The 16,395-nt window shown below is 40.1% G+C and overlaps 1 protein-coding gene across 1 annotated transcript in view; it reads left to right on the plus strand.

The window, feature by feature from the left end:
* rhbdf1a (rhomboid 5 homolog 1a (Drosophila)) overlaps positions 1–16,395 on the plus strand; it is a 49,199-nt gene that overhangs the window by 19,758 nt on the left and 13,046 nt on the right. Inside the window, exons 2-3 of the mRNA XM_053612593.1 lie at positions 12,789–12,927; positions 13,102–13,241. Of these exons, the coding sequence (XP_053468568.1) occupies positions 12,811–12,927; positions 13,102–13,241 (257 nt within the window). The 5' untranslated portion in view covers positions 12,789–12,810. The remainder of the gene's footprint in view (positions 1–12,788; positions 12,928–13,101; positions 13,242–16,395) is intronic.

Consider the following 16,395-nt stretch of genomic DNA (forward strand, 5'->3'; position numbering starts at 1 on the left):
AAAAATAAAAATGCCATCAACCAAATGAAAATATGCATCAAATATAACAATATGCAACCAAATGAAAACAATTCAGGCCAATGCAGAAAAGACAATAACAGTGTTTACAGGAGGAGAGACGCAGACAAATCACCCAATAGAGCGGTGATGCAGGGACGACGTCATTTTCTACCGAAACCCGGAAGTTAGCATCACACCTGTTCCCTCGACAAAAACCCAATAGGATTTTCACATAGACTTTTGAATTATTTAAAAAAAATAATCTCTGTGATCAACAAAAGTTTACAATACTAACACGTTCTGTCCATCAACATAATTTTCACAAATGAACAACTTTTATGAAGTTTGAAGCCTAAATACAATCCTCAGAAATAAACAGCTAACCGTACGCTATAAACGAACTACACCACGGTCGCTCGACTTCAGTCCCCTTCCAGGGAGGATTGTGCACAGCATATCTGAACCAGTTTATCTGCAAAGTTGTTGTTTTTTTTGTTTTTGGCGTGATGACGTTTAATGTCCCTGACAACGTCTGTAGTCCCATTTAACAACATGTTAACAACCGCCCTTTTCAATACACGTAAAAGCTTAAAAATAAACAACTCACCAGTGGGGTATTACTGTTGTATTTTATGTCGTAGAATAAAACATGAAAATATTTTCAGCTTGTGTTCACCACAGAGCTTATTTCAGGGTTTTAACCAAAAAATCAAATTAAAAAAAAAACAGTTGACTTTGGGACGGTGGACCCGGAAGCGCTAAAATGCTAACTTGTTTCTGGGTTTTGGCGTTACAAAATGACGTCATCCCTGCACCGCTTTATGGTGACTGGCTGTAAGTTTAGGAAGCGCTCGATTTGATCTGCAGCTGAGTTTTCTATGAGCGGAGGACGAACTTTAAACGTCAGTATTGCAGTCGATCATGTTCATGTAATCGTGGGCAGTCAAAATCGTAATATTCGATTAATTGTGCAGCCCTACACTGTACTACAACAGATAGCGTAATGGCTTGAGTCCGCAGCAGCTGACTTCGCTGTATGAAGCATATCTAATAATTCGACCTTTCCTTGTAAGGTCTTCACTTTCTTTTTCCTCTTGGGAGCGCTTTCACTGAGACTCAAACTCACAAACAATCAAATCCACGAATTTTAAACCCGCGAATGCGTGGAGGGCCGACTGTCAAATGTAAATTTGTTGAAGCACACACTAATAGAGGTGCCGCTTAATCACTCGAAAGCTGTGATATTGTTGCTAATGTTGTTTTGTTCTGCTGGTTTATGGCGTTTCATGGACTGGTGTACATATTCGTAGCATTTTATAAGGACCCAGGGTAGACTAAGAAATGGAAAATCTAGATAAATATCAGAAGCAATGAACGTTATTGTGAGTAAATAAGATCAATAGAAGCAAATCTGAAACGTTTAAAGTTTCTGATAAAATTATGATAGTGGTACATCATGTTTCTTTTTTTTGTTCACTATTTTTATCTTCTCTTGCTTATTGAAGACGAACTCACGTTGTAGAGCTACTAGTAAAGTTCGTCCTGTCTGTTGCAGCGTAAAGTATATTCGAATTAACATTTTAACACATTTTAACACGAAGTTACTTATTTAAAAGTACAGCATAGGCAGTCTGTCCAGGATTTCTCAATTTCACAAACGCAGAAATCAGAGGAAATTTTCAAAATTACCGTACGCGTCATGTGACATCATCAGACGTGCATACAGGTTTCCTCCCCAGTCCGAAGACATTTGTTGTAGGCTGATTTGTGTGAATGTGTGCGATTGTGCCCGTCCAGGGTGTCCCATGCCCTGTGCCACGGGCTCCCTGTGATAGGCTTCAGACTCCCGGCGACCCTGTGTAGGATAAGCGGTACGGAACATGGATGGATGGATTTTCTTTCAGGAACGTTTTACTGCACCAGGAACACACCGAGATTCAAACACACATGTAGATTCAGACAGCAAAAGTGTTTGGACGCAGACATTTACACGGCTCTTGTTCTGTTCTGTTAACAGAACAGATGGATTTAATGGATTATTAAAAGGGTTACCCACCTTATTCAATCAGATTGGCCTTAATAAGTTTACTCTGTTCCGATTGACGTGTTTACGTGAATGACTGACATTTCGGTAGGGGTATTAACGAGTTATTAAGATGCATGTAAATGTAGGCACTATGACTCCACCAGATTCGGGTGCATTGTGAACTGTGCCCATTCTCCGGTATCATAAACAGCAAGTAACCTACAGAATGAACTAGTTACTCAACAACGGCTGGCTAGTTGCTAGTGCATCTATACCCCAATAACTATAGCTGGCTCAACTATAGTGTAACAAACAAGACGATAATGCACATAACATATAACAGGGGACAGTGGTGGCTTTGTGGTTAAGGCTCTGGGATACTGATCAGAAGGTCAGGGGTTCCAGCCCTAGCACACCCAAGCTGTCACTGTTGGGCTGCTGAGCAAGGCCCTTAAGCCTCTCTGCTCCAGGGATACTTATCATGGCTGACCCTGCGCTCTGACCCCAACTTCCTAACATGCTGGGGTATGCGAAGAAAAGAATTTCACTGTGCTGTAATGTATGTGATCAATAAAGACTCATTATCATTATTTTGTATTAAATAAAATATGGCATAAGCCGGATATTAGCATTAGCAAACTGGTTAAAACCCAGACGAGGGTTCGATACAGAATGAAAATAAATCGGCTGAGCATCAGGTATTGTTCATTATCTTCCCAACAAATTACTAAACAAATAAATGCAAGAAAAAACTTCTTTCATGACTAAATTTGGGGCATCATGAAGATTGTCTTATCTGAGATGGTGTATGATGTAAGCATACATGACTCAACACCCCTGACACATTGCTCACATGTTGCCACAGCAGCTCGGGACCATGATATTATATAAATCTTCTTCTTCTTTTTTTTTTTTTTTAGTGTATTTTTAACAAAAATCCTATGTGCTGTAACTTCGTCATTGAGATTTATTTAAAAGGCAGTTGAAAGTTGGAATTGGACAGCACTACTATGAGCACCGCACACCCTGCATGGCATTATCAGATATCAGCATCTAGCGTGTATAAATGATTTACAGCCTTGTCAGAACTAAACTCGGTGTGTATTTGTAAGTGCTGGATTAGCATTTTATGCTACGGGCTGTGTGAAAGTCATTGTTTGCCAGTGATGTATTTTCATTGCCTTATAGTTTTTAATTAAAAAAATTATATATATATATATATATATATATATATATATATATATATATATATATATATATATAATAAAGCAAGAAGGTTGCAAACCAGGAGGATCCATTTTGACAGGGTAAGTCTGAAAGAAAGAAGTGAGAGTGAGAGCGTAAATGAAGTGAAAGTGAGTAAGAATTGTGTGTAGAAGAGAGCAGCAGAGTTAATGTGTTTGTGTGTGTGTGTGAGAGAGACAGAGAGAGAGAGAGAGAGAGAGAGTGTGTCTCTGTACCCCTGGTTACATCATTCTGGCATCAGTCTCCAAAATACAGTCCAGTCACCTGGCTCCGCTCTGCTTCTCCTCATACACTATGAGAGTTATTTTTAGAATCAAATCTGGTTCAGAAGTCACCCACTCAGCATTGCCACACTGAGTCCAGCGCCGCTTTCCAGCTTTCTTTGTCTTTAAACCAGTCCTCATGGTGTGCTATGAAAAATTCAGCAGCATATCTTTTTATTTAATGCACAGAGATGTGCTCAGTTTTGATCGATGCACAACGATCATGTGCTTTACAGAACACACATCTAGCACTTCCTTGAAGGAATAATTCTCCCCGAATCTGTTAACAGAGCTTTTTTGCATAATTGCTGACTCCCACTAGCTAGTAGTCCTAATTCATATTTACATATTCTAACATTCAGTAATGTCAACAGAGTTTGCTTTTGCTCTTAGAATATCAGTGTGCGTGCTTCCTGCATTGATGCGTCCATTGATGTGAAAAACTTTTGACAGTCTTTTGTCTTTTTGTCCTCATGAAACATCATGTCGTTGAAGGTAGACGTAATTGTAACAGTATAAGAGTATGTAAATATAACAGGGTTTTTGCGTGGGTTGGAAAGAGGTTTAATAGTTTCTGAATCTCAGACACAGTGCATTTATTAACAGCTGGCCTCCAGATATATTGAAAAACAGATTAAAGAGATGTAGCAGAGTCACAGCTCAGAGAAGGTCGAACCTCTCCTAGTATGAATTGTGAGTTCGAGCGCTGTTCAAAAGATCTTTCCGACTGGGCTGCCTGACGCTTCCCACTTGGCAGTACCTCAGGGATTTCATGATTTTTGCGGTTGCAGAAATGATTGCGAAATCAAGCAAACTTTTGGAGGAGCTTACAATTTTTCAAAATTACCCCAGATTTGATGCAGATTCAGAACGTGTGTTCAGCCAAAGTCCTATCTGATTCACGAGCACAGCTAAAATGTCTCATTTGCCAACAAACATCACCGTGCAAAACAATTTCGTGCAGTTTGCGATTTCATCAATTCAAGTAGTTTTCCACAGAAAAGCACACACACACAAAAAAAAACGCTGCAAGTTGCATCGCAACTTTTTTAAAAAGCCTGTACGGACTGGTTATACAAAAATAATCCACTTGTGGGTGGTGTTTATTCATTTCGTATATCTTATTCATCAAAGCATAAAAAGCTATCTAACTGGAAGTTCTGGCCAACAGTGACACAACAGTTTTGAGTTCAAACATGGTTTGTAATAAAAAATGTTTTCCTGGTAATATCACGCTTCTCATTTATTCATGGGGAATGACTGTCACTACCTGCATGAAAAGCCCTATATCAGCAGTTCTTAACCTCAGGGTTGCGACCCCCTGAGGGGTCACAGCGGTGGCATTCACTGTAAACGGAGGTTCACAGAGAAGCCACTGGCGGATCTGTGCACACCGAATACCGAGAACTGAGTGACATGGCACAGAAAAAAAACTCTCCCGTTTGCATCGACCTGTCTCTGGGAGGCTGTTTTTCCAGCACTGGTGTACACGGAGAACATGTATAGAGACAGACTCGTGGTCCTCAGCCATGAAAGGACCGCCTCACATCCTCTATCCAAGCGCGTCCATCCCACTGAGTGAGTAGCCGCAACATTGGGTGAGGGGTGGATCAGGGGCAGAGGCCGGGGCTAATGAGCCAGTGGGTCAGGGGGGTCGCAAAACAATGTCATTCTTCAAAGTGGGTAAGAACCGCTGCCCTCTAGGGTATGTGATTGCTGGTAGAAAATCAAGGATTCTTGGCTGCAACAATGACAAAAAAAACTCCTGTATGGACTGACTTGGTCACGAACGCAGAGAGAAAATAGAGAGAGGGTGAGGACGGGAGAAAGAAGAGAAACTCATAGCAGGAGTGCAAAACTGAGGAAGGAAACGTCCAGCACATGTGTGCGCACACACACACACACACACACAGATATATACATATTGATGAGATCCTTTCTCACCATGCTTGGTTGTATCCGTAACTTTAATCTCAACCCCTGTTTTTGTTTGTTTGTTTGTTTGTTTGTTTGTTGTGGGCTTTTTTCTACTGTCAGCCTCACTAATGTGTAAACCACTCCCAGGCTCACATGGCTTACATATCCGTCTCGATGTTTGCTGTTGGCTCACACTACCACAAAACCACTACAGCACTTTGCTTTAAACAGTGGCGTTCGTACTGCACTTTCTGTTGACTCTCCACATGGAAAACGAAATTCCTTCCTCCTTCATTATATACATATCTGAGAACCTATTGTACTCTTGAATCTATGAAATGGCGTGTGAATGCAATTCAGTCTTCCTTCAGTGCTAAATGTGCTTCATTATGCTAACAAATTTACTTCTCTGTCCTATTATTGGCCTTTTTGGTCCATATCAAGAAAAAAAAAGGATCCTAAACGCAGGAAAATGTCAGACAGGAAGCTTCCATTTAGAGCGTGCTGCAGGGAGCATCTGTCTTCACTGCTGTGAGATAAGAGATGGAAACGCAAGGCTTACTGAAATACACACAATGGAGAGAGTTAAGCAGATCCTCCTTCCTCCCATGGGTCTTTTTCAAACAAACAGCTCTGAGACACTGTAGAGAGGCAATACAACACCTTCGTGTTGGCCTGCCACGCTCAAAACATATCTTAACTATATTATTATTATTATTATTATTATTATTATCACAGCAATTAGAAGCAGTCATGCGTATAATTGCATGATAGTCATGACTATTATGTATTCTGCAGATTATTTTCCTTTGCGGCATACCAGGCTTGGGGGTGTGTTACAAATCTTCCAACCCTGAATTGATCACTCCGAGCTCAGCTAATTGTATTTAACATTTAAAAGATACACTTGGTTAAAGTCCAAGTCTTATGTCACATTAAAGATACTGTAGTTATAGTGTGGTCATGCTCAGCTGCTAGTACAGAAGCTAACGGTGCTCTCCTAGCATAAACTGGAATGTAACATGTTTGCTAGACATTCCTGTTGTATTTCCTTAGTGCTGCACAAACTGTACTTTATATCCTATACAGTCTACACATGGAATAAATTATGGTATAATTATAGAATTCCAGCTTTCGGTTCAGAGCGAGTCGAACTCTGCATTTACATTTTGTTTTTAGTGCTTTTGTTTTGATTTCAGTCCTGGCCTTGATTAGTTTGTGGTTGTTATACCCTGTTGTGTTTTACTCATGTCCCGGGGAAGTTTTACTGCGGGCCTTTGTTGTTAAATGTATTGTTTCTCCTGTTCCACGTTCAGACCCTGAGTTTTCGTTTATGAATATGGGTTATCCTTGTTTACTACCGCCTCCCTGTTGACTTAAACCCCCTCCCCAACTGCATTTGAGAACGATTACTGAATTTGTCCAAAAAAATATCACATTCATTTAAGCACTTGCATACTGCCTTTAACTTTCGCATAATACAGTGACCTGTCCCAGCTGTTATACATCTGCATCTACCCTTGAGTGGATCAGATTCTTGAGGAGTCAAAACCTGTAAAGAAGTCGCATAACAAATAGATACACTTTATGGCCAAAAGTATGTGGACACCTGACCATCATACACATATGTGGTTCTTCCGCAAACTGTTGCCAGACGCATATCCTCCTCTAAGTCCTGAGCGCTGTGCCTGAGACATTTGAGTATATTATTCTACAGCATACACAAATGTATTATTTCAGGCGGAATGATTTATGATTTCTCAAGTTGCCGTCATACCCCAGCGGCGGTCTGCTTTATCTAGCTGCCTTGCTTTGTGAGGTACCAGCTGCTGGCCTGCCAATCAGCAGCTACGATATTTGTTTATGGGGCAGCTGTGGCTCAGGTGGTAGAGCGGGTTGTCCACTAATCATAGGGTTGGTGGTTCAATTCCCGGCCCGCATGACTCCACATGCCGAAGTGTCCTTGGGCAAGACACTGAACCCCAAATTGCTCCCTATGGCAAGTTAGCGCCTTGCATGGCAGCTCTGCTACCATTGGTGTGTGTGTGTGAATGGGTGAATGACAACCAGTGTAAAGCACTTTAGATAGAAGTGCGCCATTTTACCAATTACCATTTTGTTCCATTATAAAAACATGCATAGGTTTCAGCCTTGGTCCTCATCCTAGGGTGATGCTGTGTGATGCTTTTTTCCTAACAGTCGTGTATATGTCTTAAGAGACAGCAGTAGTTTTGATTAGAGAAGGTGGTGCTATGATACATAGATACATATGATTTAATAAATAAATAAATAAATAATTTGGACAGACAGATAAGTCACATTGCTGAGAATAAACCAAGGACAAAGCTAAAAATTCCAAGTCGAGGTGAGCAGGACATTAACTGTTAACTGGCAGAGAGACGTCACTGCTGCAAGAGCAGGAATCAAATGAGACAGCTGTGGAGGACACAATTAGGCCTCCATCCCACAATGAAATGAGCAGATCTCAGGCTAAAATCTCATCAATGCCAACTGTATGTGTAGCAGCAAGCCTTCTGGTTTGATTTAATGGTGAGTGTAATTAGATGAGTGATGGAACAAAGCGAGAAAACAAACAAAGTGCTTCTGGTCTGTTTCCACTCATGTAACAGGGGGAAAAAAGATATTTGCATCTTCTCTCGTTAGTCCGTTGCAGGATGTGAGCATGTATCCTGGCTGTTATGTCAAGCAGACTCAGAAGCTCTCTGTCAGACTTGTACTCCATGATAACAGCTGTTGCGTCTGAGTAAGAGCTGGCATTGGGGTTGGAGAAACACCCTAGCAAATATTGGGAGACAGGAGTTTTCCTTAAACACATCAAGAAATGGAAACCATAACACAGTTTTATTCCATAATGTGACGTACCCAAGTAAAACCACCTTTCTTTCTTTTTATCCCCCTGGTTTTTGCTTGTCACTGTGGTTAAACATTGTTCAAACCCCTCTGTAAATATGGTTTGTATTATGATGTATTTGCGGTTTGATTTTCAAGGTGCAAGTTAGTTTTCAAACAAGACCTCGTGACCAATTGCACCACATTTTTGACCAATCACACCCCATATCTATTTGACAGGCAGGCATTTTTATTTATTTTTAATCCCAGGTATCAGAATTGGCCAAAAACAGGGATTAGACCTCTGAGTCAGTCAGCAAAATCAAGGAAATTCCTCAATATTCGCAGGCGCTTGCAATTTTTCAAAATTATCACAGGCTTTCTGCAGATTCGGGCTGAGACGCGTCATGTGACGTCATCACAACGAGCCGCAGCAAAAATCAAGCACAGTATTGAGCACTGTTCTGGCACTTTGAAGAGCAGATTATTTAAATTTAAATTAAAGTTACTGTTTTACCAAAACATGCGAACTCAAGTCTGTGATGGTGATCATATAGTGTACTTTTACATCTTTCTTAATGGGAATGACTTAAGGTACAGTTTATTCCCCACTTCAGAAATCATTCTTCAGCCCACCCACTCACTAACAAGGCACCCCCCCTTTAAACTCTCTACGTTTATTTGTTCGTAACCTCTATGACCAGCATGGCTTTGCTTTGTGGGATTTGAGGTTTCATGAGGCCTATTGCTTATGATCTCTCTCATATCTCTATAGTGTGAAAAAAGAGCCCTGGTTTGTGTTAAAGCCTTGGTTTGTTCAGTATAACCTAAACCAGATGTGGTGCACTCCCAGAGATGACAGCTTGTATGGATGATCTTGTACAGTTGTGTCTGTGCTGGCTTCAAACTCTGACTAAGTGCAGCCCTGCTTGAAATTTTTTAAAGACACTACAGAGGATAACAGCTTGCTTTCACAGTGCTTTTTCCAATGTTATCTACTCCGTTGTGGAGCATTTACTGCCCATTTTCTTGCTAATCAGCCTCCTCACACTGTCTGAATCAAATATCCTCACCCAGTTGCTTCAAATGCTTTTGCTTTACCACAAGAGAAATGTAGACAATAGCTACAAGGCTTTGGGTCTAGCCATGGCAGTTATGAGCTCTTCTGAATGTATCTTAAGGGACAAGAAAGGAAACTGAACATGCAAAAATAATGCAGTTTCCAGAAATTAAGTATTTAATAACTTGGCTTAGGCTCTCCTTGTAGCAGTGGGAATATAAAGTGGGTAAGGCGCTCTAAAAATGGTCACCCACAAAGTCTCAAACAGGGAGAGAATCAGGGAGAGAAAAGCACAGCAAGATTTCAGGAGTTAATTGTATCTGAGCTGTCTCGGTTTCGTCTGCTGACAGTAGGCTCCCACCAAGCCAATGCAATTTGGGCATTTGAATTTGAAGACGAACATCTGGGGAACTGTTCTTAATTTGCGTTCTGCAGTTTCCTCTGTAACAATGGCGTCCAGCTCTGGGTTGGATTTAACAGCGGTGTGATTTTAGAGTGCCATCTTGTGGTACAGACCATGCCCAAGTCTTAGAAAGTAGACTATCAAGAGGAATCAGAGACTTTAAGAGGAGTGGAGACTGGTATAAATATGAACGGGTTAGAGGATTGTGTGGAACATGGTGGCTGTATCATGGAAGTCCCAACCCTCAGTTAAAAAAAAAGAAATTGCTGGAAAGGGTGTAGGAAGAGATTATGAGCCTTGTGAGATTTTTATGACACAATATTTTTGTTACGATTTATATGACGTGTGATGTGTATCGTGATATACAGGTTTGCTCTCAAACTTCCAGCAATACAGTAGCGTTACGTGAAATTTTTTTTTATAGAAATAACGATTTAATGTGTTTATTACAATTAAACAAATTAATCTGAAAAAATATTTGTAACATTTTTACAGTTTTAAAGATTTCACAATATCCATGATATCTCAGAAAAGTTGATTATTATGACATAATCTGTCACGATACATCATATGATATATCATCACCTCCCCCAACTTTATGCCCAAATGCCCAAATATAGGGCATTGCTGTCTCTTCGACAGTCATGACTGATTTGAACTCAATTTACCATCGTTCTCATAACAAACAAGTTATTTTTCTGTCCATATGAAAATCCGTGATTTTCATAACTAATCGGTCAACTCTGTATGGTTAAGATAGTACAGACAAGATTCAGCAACAATACGTGAGCTGACTCCTGTAAGGCAGTCAGTTTACACTAGGCATGTGGGCGTTGCTTCAGCTTAAACCCTGACCCTTAGAAAAGTGTATGTGAACTTGGAATCCACAGAGTGGATCTTAAATGGCTTCCTGTCACCTACATAGTGCACTATATAGATGCCACTGTGTTTACATGTAGTGCTCGTAGAGGATCCTTCAGGATCCATTTTAACTTCAGCCTACACTCTGTTAGGACGACCTCCGTTTATATAGAAACTGCCAGAAATAAGGATGGCATCATGGATAGTCATTAGTGACTAATTAACAGATTCTTGTTGTAATCTCATGGGTGAGATTGACTCAGATTGTCTCAGCTGGAATGGGTGTTTTAATGTAAATCCTTGTTGCTGTTCTTTCCCATGAATTACCTATAATATTCGTCATAATATAATAATATTCCAGGCATAGACCAGCGCAAGGCAGGTAGCATCAACAAGGGCAAATCCATAATCATAAACTATACGCACACGTGAAACTAGGCCACTATTGAAATTGCACATATACACCAAACGAGACTTTGCAAGGAGACAGTAAAACGTGAGGGCTTAAATAGACAGACTAATTAGAAATAACTGAAAACAGATGGGTCATGCATATGACAACATAGAGGAGGAGACAGGACCAGGAAGTGAAAACAGACAATGTCACAATAAGAGCATATAGTCAGGACAAGAGCACTGTGCTCTGAAGGAATTTCCTCAAAGAATAAAAGACAGTAAATGCAGTTCTGTGGTGGTTTTAGGTGCCAAAGTATTACAGCTCGTATACCAGAGCCGTAATACTGTGCTGTAATAACTGGATGGGATACGTTTCACGTGGTGACATCTTTTCTTTTTACATGTCTCCTCTATGATAAAGTTCTCATGCTAAAAATTTAATTATGAAAGGAAATATTTCTACATAAAAAATACTATAAACAGCAGTGCAAAGTAATAAAGTATACAAAGTCAGTATTTGGTGTGATAACCCTTTTCTTAAAAAAAAAAAGAGAAGGACAATTTTGAGCAGTTTTATAAGTAAATTATCTTTACTGGGCATCTTGGAGAATCTGCCACAGTTCATTTGGAGACTTTGACTGTCACACTTCTGTCTTTTTTTGCAGCCTTCATTATTATTATGATGATTGTTATTATTATGATGATTATTATTAGTTTGTCTAAGAAGTGGTCTATTGTGTAACACACTGCTGTCTATAATGACATTCAATAATTTTTCTGTAACGTTTCCTTTTTTTTGGAAGGTAATATTTGGAACTAAATTTGATGACTAAGACTTGATGACCTCACTGTGTACGCACAGGTTAATTTATTTGGCAACATCTAACAATAAATAAGGTTGGCGTCGTCATGCAGTACCTCCGCTGTTTATGGAGGAACAGGCATGTGCAGTCAGCGAAGCGACCTGAAAATATACTGTACTGTGCAAAAGTCTTAGGCACATAAAAAGAAATGCTGTAGAGCAAAGGTTCCTCCAAAAATAATGAAATCAAATGTTTCTCCAATTAAAAAAAAAATAGTATAAAGAGCAGTAAACAGTAATAAAACTTTAAGAAAAAAAAAGTAGTCTCAGGTAGAACTAGTGCGTTTTTATACGGAAATGAGCTGTAAGTGTTTCTGAGCGTCCTGCAGAACCAGCCATAGCTCTTCTGGAGATCTTGACTGTCGCAGCCTTTGTTGTGGGTTTTTTTTGTCTGAAAAGTGTCTCTTACCACTTAATACGCTGCTTTCTTTACTCACATACAAACATTTTTTTTCCTGTAACAGTTCATTTTGTGCTGGAAAACAAATGTTTAGGAATCTAAAGTGTTTTTGTACTGACTCCATAATGTAGAAATCATAAAATTAAACATCCATAACAAAGTTTGTACTAAAAAAATAGGGTGCCTAAAATTTTGCACAGAACTGTATATATCTTTTTTTTTTTTTTTTTTTGTCTGTGTTACTGGGGCTATAGACCACAAATTATTTACAAGTTTTGTCAGATCAGATTTGAAATATCATCATTTGGGGCCTCTTTTCATTCCAGTAGACAGGAGCCTGATCTTGTGTGAGTGGAAATAGCAGCTTGGGAGCGCTCAGAGTCAGGAGACTAAATTTATTAGAAGGATTCTGGTCAAATGTTTAATTTTATCCACTCATTTTCTCCTCTCTCTCTCTCTCTCTCTCTCTCTCTCTCTCTCTCTCTCTCTCTCTGTCTGTCTGTAGCTGGCGTGGAGAGGCAGGCAGCATGGCTGAGCCCAGGCGAGACAGCACCAGCAGCTTACAGAGGAAGAAGCCACCATGGCTCAAACTGACCATTCCTACTGCTCAGATGTCTCTGGACGAACCGCCCACCTTTGTCCAGGCATGAGAACTCTCTCTCTCTCTCTCTCTCTCTCTCTCGCTCTTTCTCTCTTGCTCTCACTCATTTCTCTGTTTTTTGCTCTCTTTTTTTAATGAATGTTAAAAAAAGATTTATTTTCATTGTCACACTTTCATTGTTTCTCTCTCTCTCTGTCTCTCTTTGTGCTTCTCACAGCCTGTGAGGAGGCAGGGGTTTCTCCGCAGTGTCAGCATGCCTGTCGAAACGTCCCATTTTGCATCGCCACAACACGACCCTTTCGAGCATCGACGACCTCCGCTACAGCACCAGACCTCTATCACACAGACTATCAAGAGGTAATAAGAGCAGTTCTTTGCTCCTTTCAGTGTATCAGTCATTTCCAGTGTATCAGTACTTACCAGAAGTCAGTGAGCTGAAGTAGGAAAACCAGTAAGCATGGTGGTGTTTGTGCGTTTCACATAAACCGGAAGTGTTTGGTATTGATCTCACCCGGTCTCTAAGAGACAGCATGTTAGTGGATGTTGGATTGTCGTTGTTTTGAGATTTGATTACTTGTTTTCAGGCTTTTCTTTCTTTTCTTATGTTTTGCTGTGAGTGTGTGCATGCGATATGCCTCTTCGTGGATGAGCAGATGTGTGCCATTATGCGTTTTTGGCTCCTAATTCTGTGTGGAGCAGGTGGTGAAATATTGGACAACAAATTCACCAGTGTGTGTATGAGTGTTCATGTGTTGTTTGGATTTATGTGTGTATTTGTGGTGTTTTGTATATATGTGAGTGTACTTTGTGTGTGTGTGTTTGCGAGAACATGCTCCAGCTCTTCGTTAAGCTTGCCGTGTGCACTTACACTATGCTGCGTAATCAGAACTCCTCACGCTGAAATGATTAACTGTCTCAGCTTGTGCTAATCTGTCTGGCTCTCCTGCCCTCTTTTCCAGCTGTTCTTACGCTCCTTTTCCTCTTCTCTTTCTTTTGTCTCTTCTTCTTCTCCTCCCTGTCTTTGCGTACCTCTTCCTCGTATTCCCCTCCTTGCCTGTGTCACGCGAGCAGCAGCAGGAGGGTCCGCTTCGAGCGGATTAACACAGTGCCTATTAAGGGTCACCGTGCTGTGCGACGTAGTGTGAGGAAGCACCAGTCCCTCTCCAGAACCCTGATCAGGTACACACACACCAAGCAGACCTGAGAGCCACACACTGCTCTTCCACTTCCGGAGAAAAAAAACAACAGCTCCTGTACAATAATAAATGACATCTAGGAAATGAATGGATATTAAAGTGCCATCAGTTGATGATTAGTGTTTATATTATTATAAAGTGTTTTTTTGATGAGTTGTTGTTTAGAGGGAGTGCAAACATAATGTACAGAAGACAGAAAGTGATGGATGCGATGAGGGAAATTGTTCATTTTGATTTTTTTTTTAACCAATAGGTTAATATTTTAATGGTTAAACAATATCACTGAGCAATATTATCCTGAATTGAATGAAACCCCCTGAAGAAATAATGTCTTATCACAACTTTTCCGGGTGCGCAGCCAGACGCACGTCTCCACCATGCAGTCAGCGTTCACCTGAAGACGGGTCCGTGTAGAGCAGCACAGATGTGAAGCGCAACTTAATCCCTCTGTCTGTGTCGTGACCTAAATACGCATTACAGCAGAAGTATAAACCAGTCCTATCACCTCAGTGCACTGCACTTTTAGTCTTTATTTATTTTGCACACATGAATGGAGTTCAGAGAGTATATTATGGGATTGTGCAACACAAATTCCACTCACATTTCTCTGAACAGTAGTTAACATGCTTCAAATAAATTCCAGTCCGCAGGCTTTTGTTAGTGACTTATTATGAGCTTCTTGTTGTAAATCTCACAGATGAGTTGACTCGAGTTGCCTCTGTTCTTTGATCGCAAATTACATGTAATGTCACGGCTTGAGGCTGGCATTTAGTGCTTTCTTAGTGAAGTCACGAGAACGTGTGTTCTTATTTCCACTGTTTGGCTCCATCGGGCTGTGTTGTTTTCACTCAGAAATGAAAATTTCGTTCTGAGGCTGTACGAGGATCCAAAATATTACAACTCGTATCAGAGTAAAGCCCTTCGCTGCAAAAAAATGACGTCTTTTCGAGTGGAGATATCTTTAATATAATCAGATTGAACTAGTAATTCTTATTATAAGATTACAGTAAGCCAAATATAAGATTATTAAACCTATTTCAAGCCATTTATACTCATTTCAAGCTTGAAACCATTTTGTTCTATTGGCAGATAATTTTGTTCATTTTAAGCATTTAATTCTAGAAAGAAACGAAATTTATCTGCCAATAGAACAAGACTATTTCAAGCTTGAACTGAGTACAAATGGCTTGAAATTGGCTTTTAATATTCTTTTATTTGCTTTATTGTGATCTTATAATAAGAAACGACTACATGAATTTGACTATATTAAAGATATTTTTACTTGCTAAGACGCACGTAAATATAAATATTTTATAAGCTTTCAGCATCACACTCTTCTGATTTTGATTTTTCTCCTTCCAATTGGCTCCCAGTGTAGGCTAAGTTATACTATACTTACTATCGAGTCTGTCTGGATAAACACATCAGGAGAAGTGTGTCAGTAGTCCTGCAAATGAGCAAATGATGGAGTTACTTCAGGTCCTCATGTAAATTCAATCCGAACTGAATAGGGCTTAAGAGAGAGACTAGACTAGCCTCTTCCTTGTTCTGTATGGCTCCAGGTGTTCAACTGATTGCTAAGCTATTTATAGAGGATCATGGGAATGTCAGCTCACCCCATGTGCCAAGGCCACGGGGAGGAGTGAGAATGCTAACAGTGGAAATATTACAGCCATGCACATATACACAAACTCAGGATAACACCTGAAGGCATATTGTCATTCGTATGTCATTCGATTGTCTTGAAATTCATTGAGCATGTTTTATTGTCAAGACTGATTGGTAGACTAAATGTTCCTGAACATACTATTGCAATCTGCACTACTTTACGCCTCTAATATTTATTGGCTTGTAAGCATTGTAAAGTTTTTGGTGTTCCAAATGAAAAGGGTGATCTAATAGGACACTGTGAGAACCAGAGCAGAAACTTAAATCAGTTCTACATATGTGCTGGTTGTTATCAGTGAGGGTGAATGAGTCATGAATGAATCAGATATTTGCCTTTATTGCACAGTGGCAAACAGCCAAGCACCAGTAGTGAGGGTTGGAGTAGTGTGTGTGTGTGTGTGTGTGTGTGTGTGTGTGTGTACTTGAATGAGAGTGAGCCCCTCTACTAGAAGGGAAGTGTGTCCGGAGGCATGTCTGGGCAAATCCTTTTTTCCCCTTCAAAGCACTTGTTGATCTTCCGCACCGTTCTTGATTCTTTTTCTTGGAATATGCCTTTATTAGCTCACTGATTTTTCCATACTTTCTCTCCACCATGGAGATGATTACATTTCTCTAACACTTTTGCTAGACACTCACTTGCTGTAACA

Source organism: Ictalurus furcatus, chromosome 24 (assembly GCF_023375685.1).
Source record: "Ictalurus furcatus strain D&B chromosome 24, Billie_1.0, whole genome shotgun sequence".
In the NCBI taxonomy this organism is placed as follows: domain Eukaryota; kingdom Metazoa; phylum Chordata; class Actinopteri; order Siluriformes; family Ictaluridae; genus Ictalurus; species Ictalurus furcatus.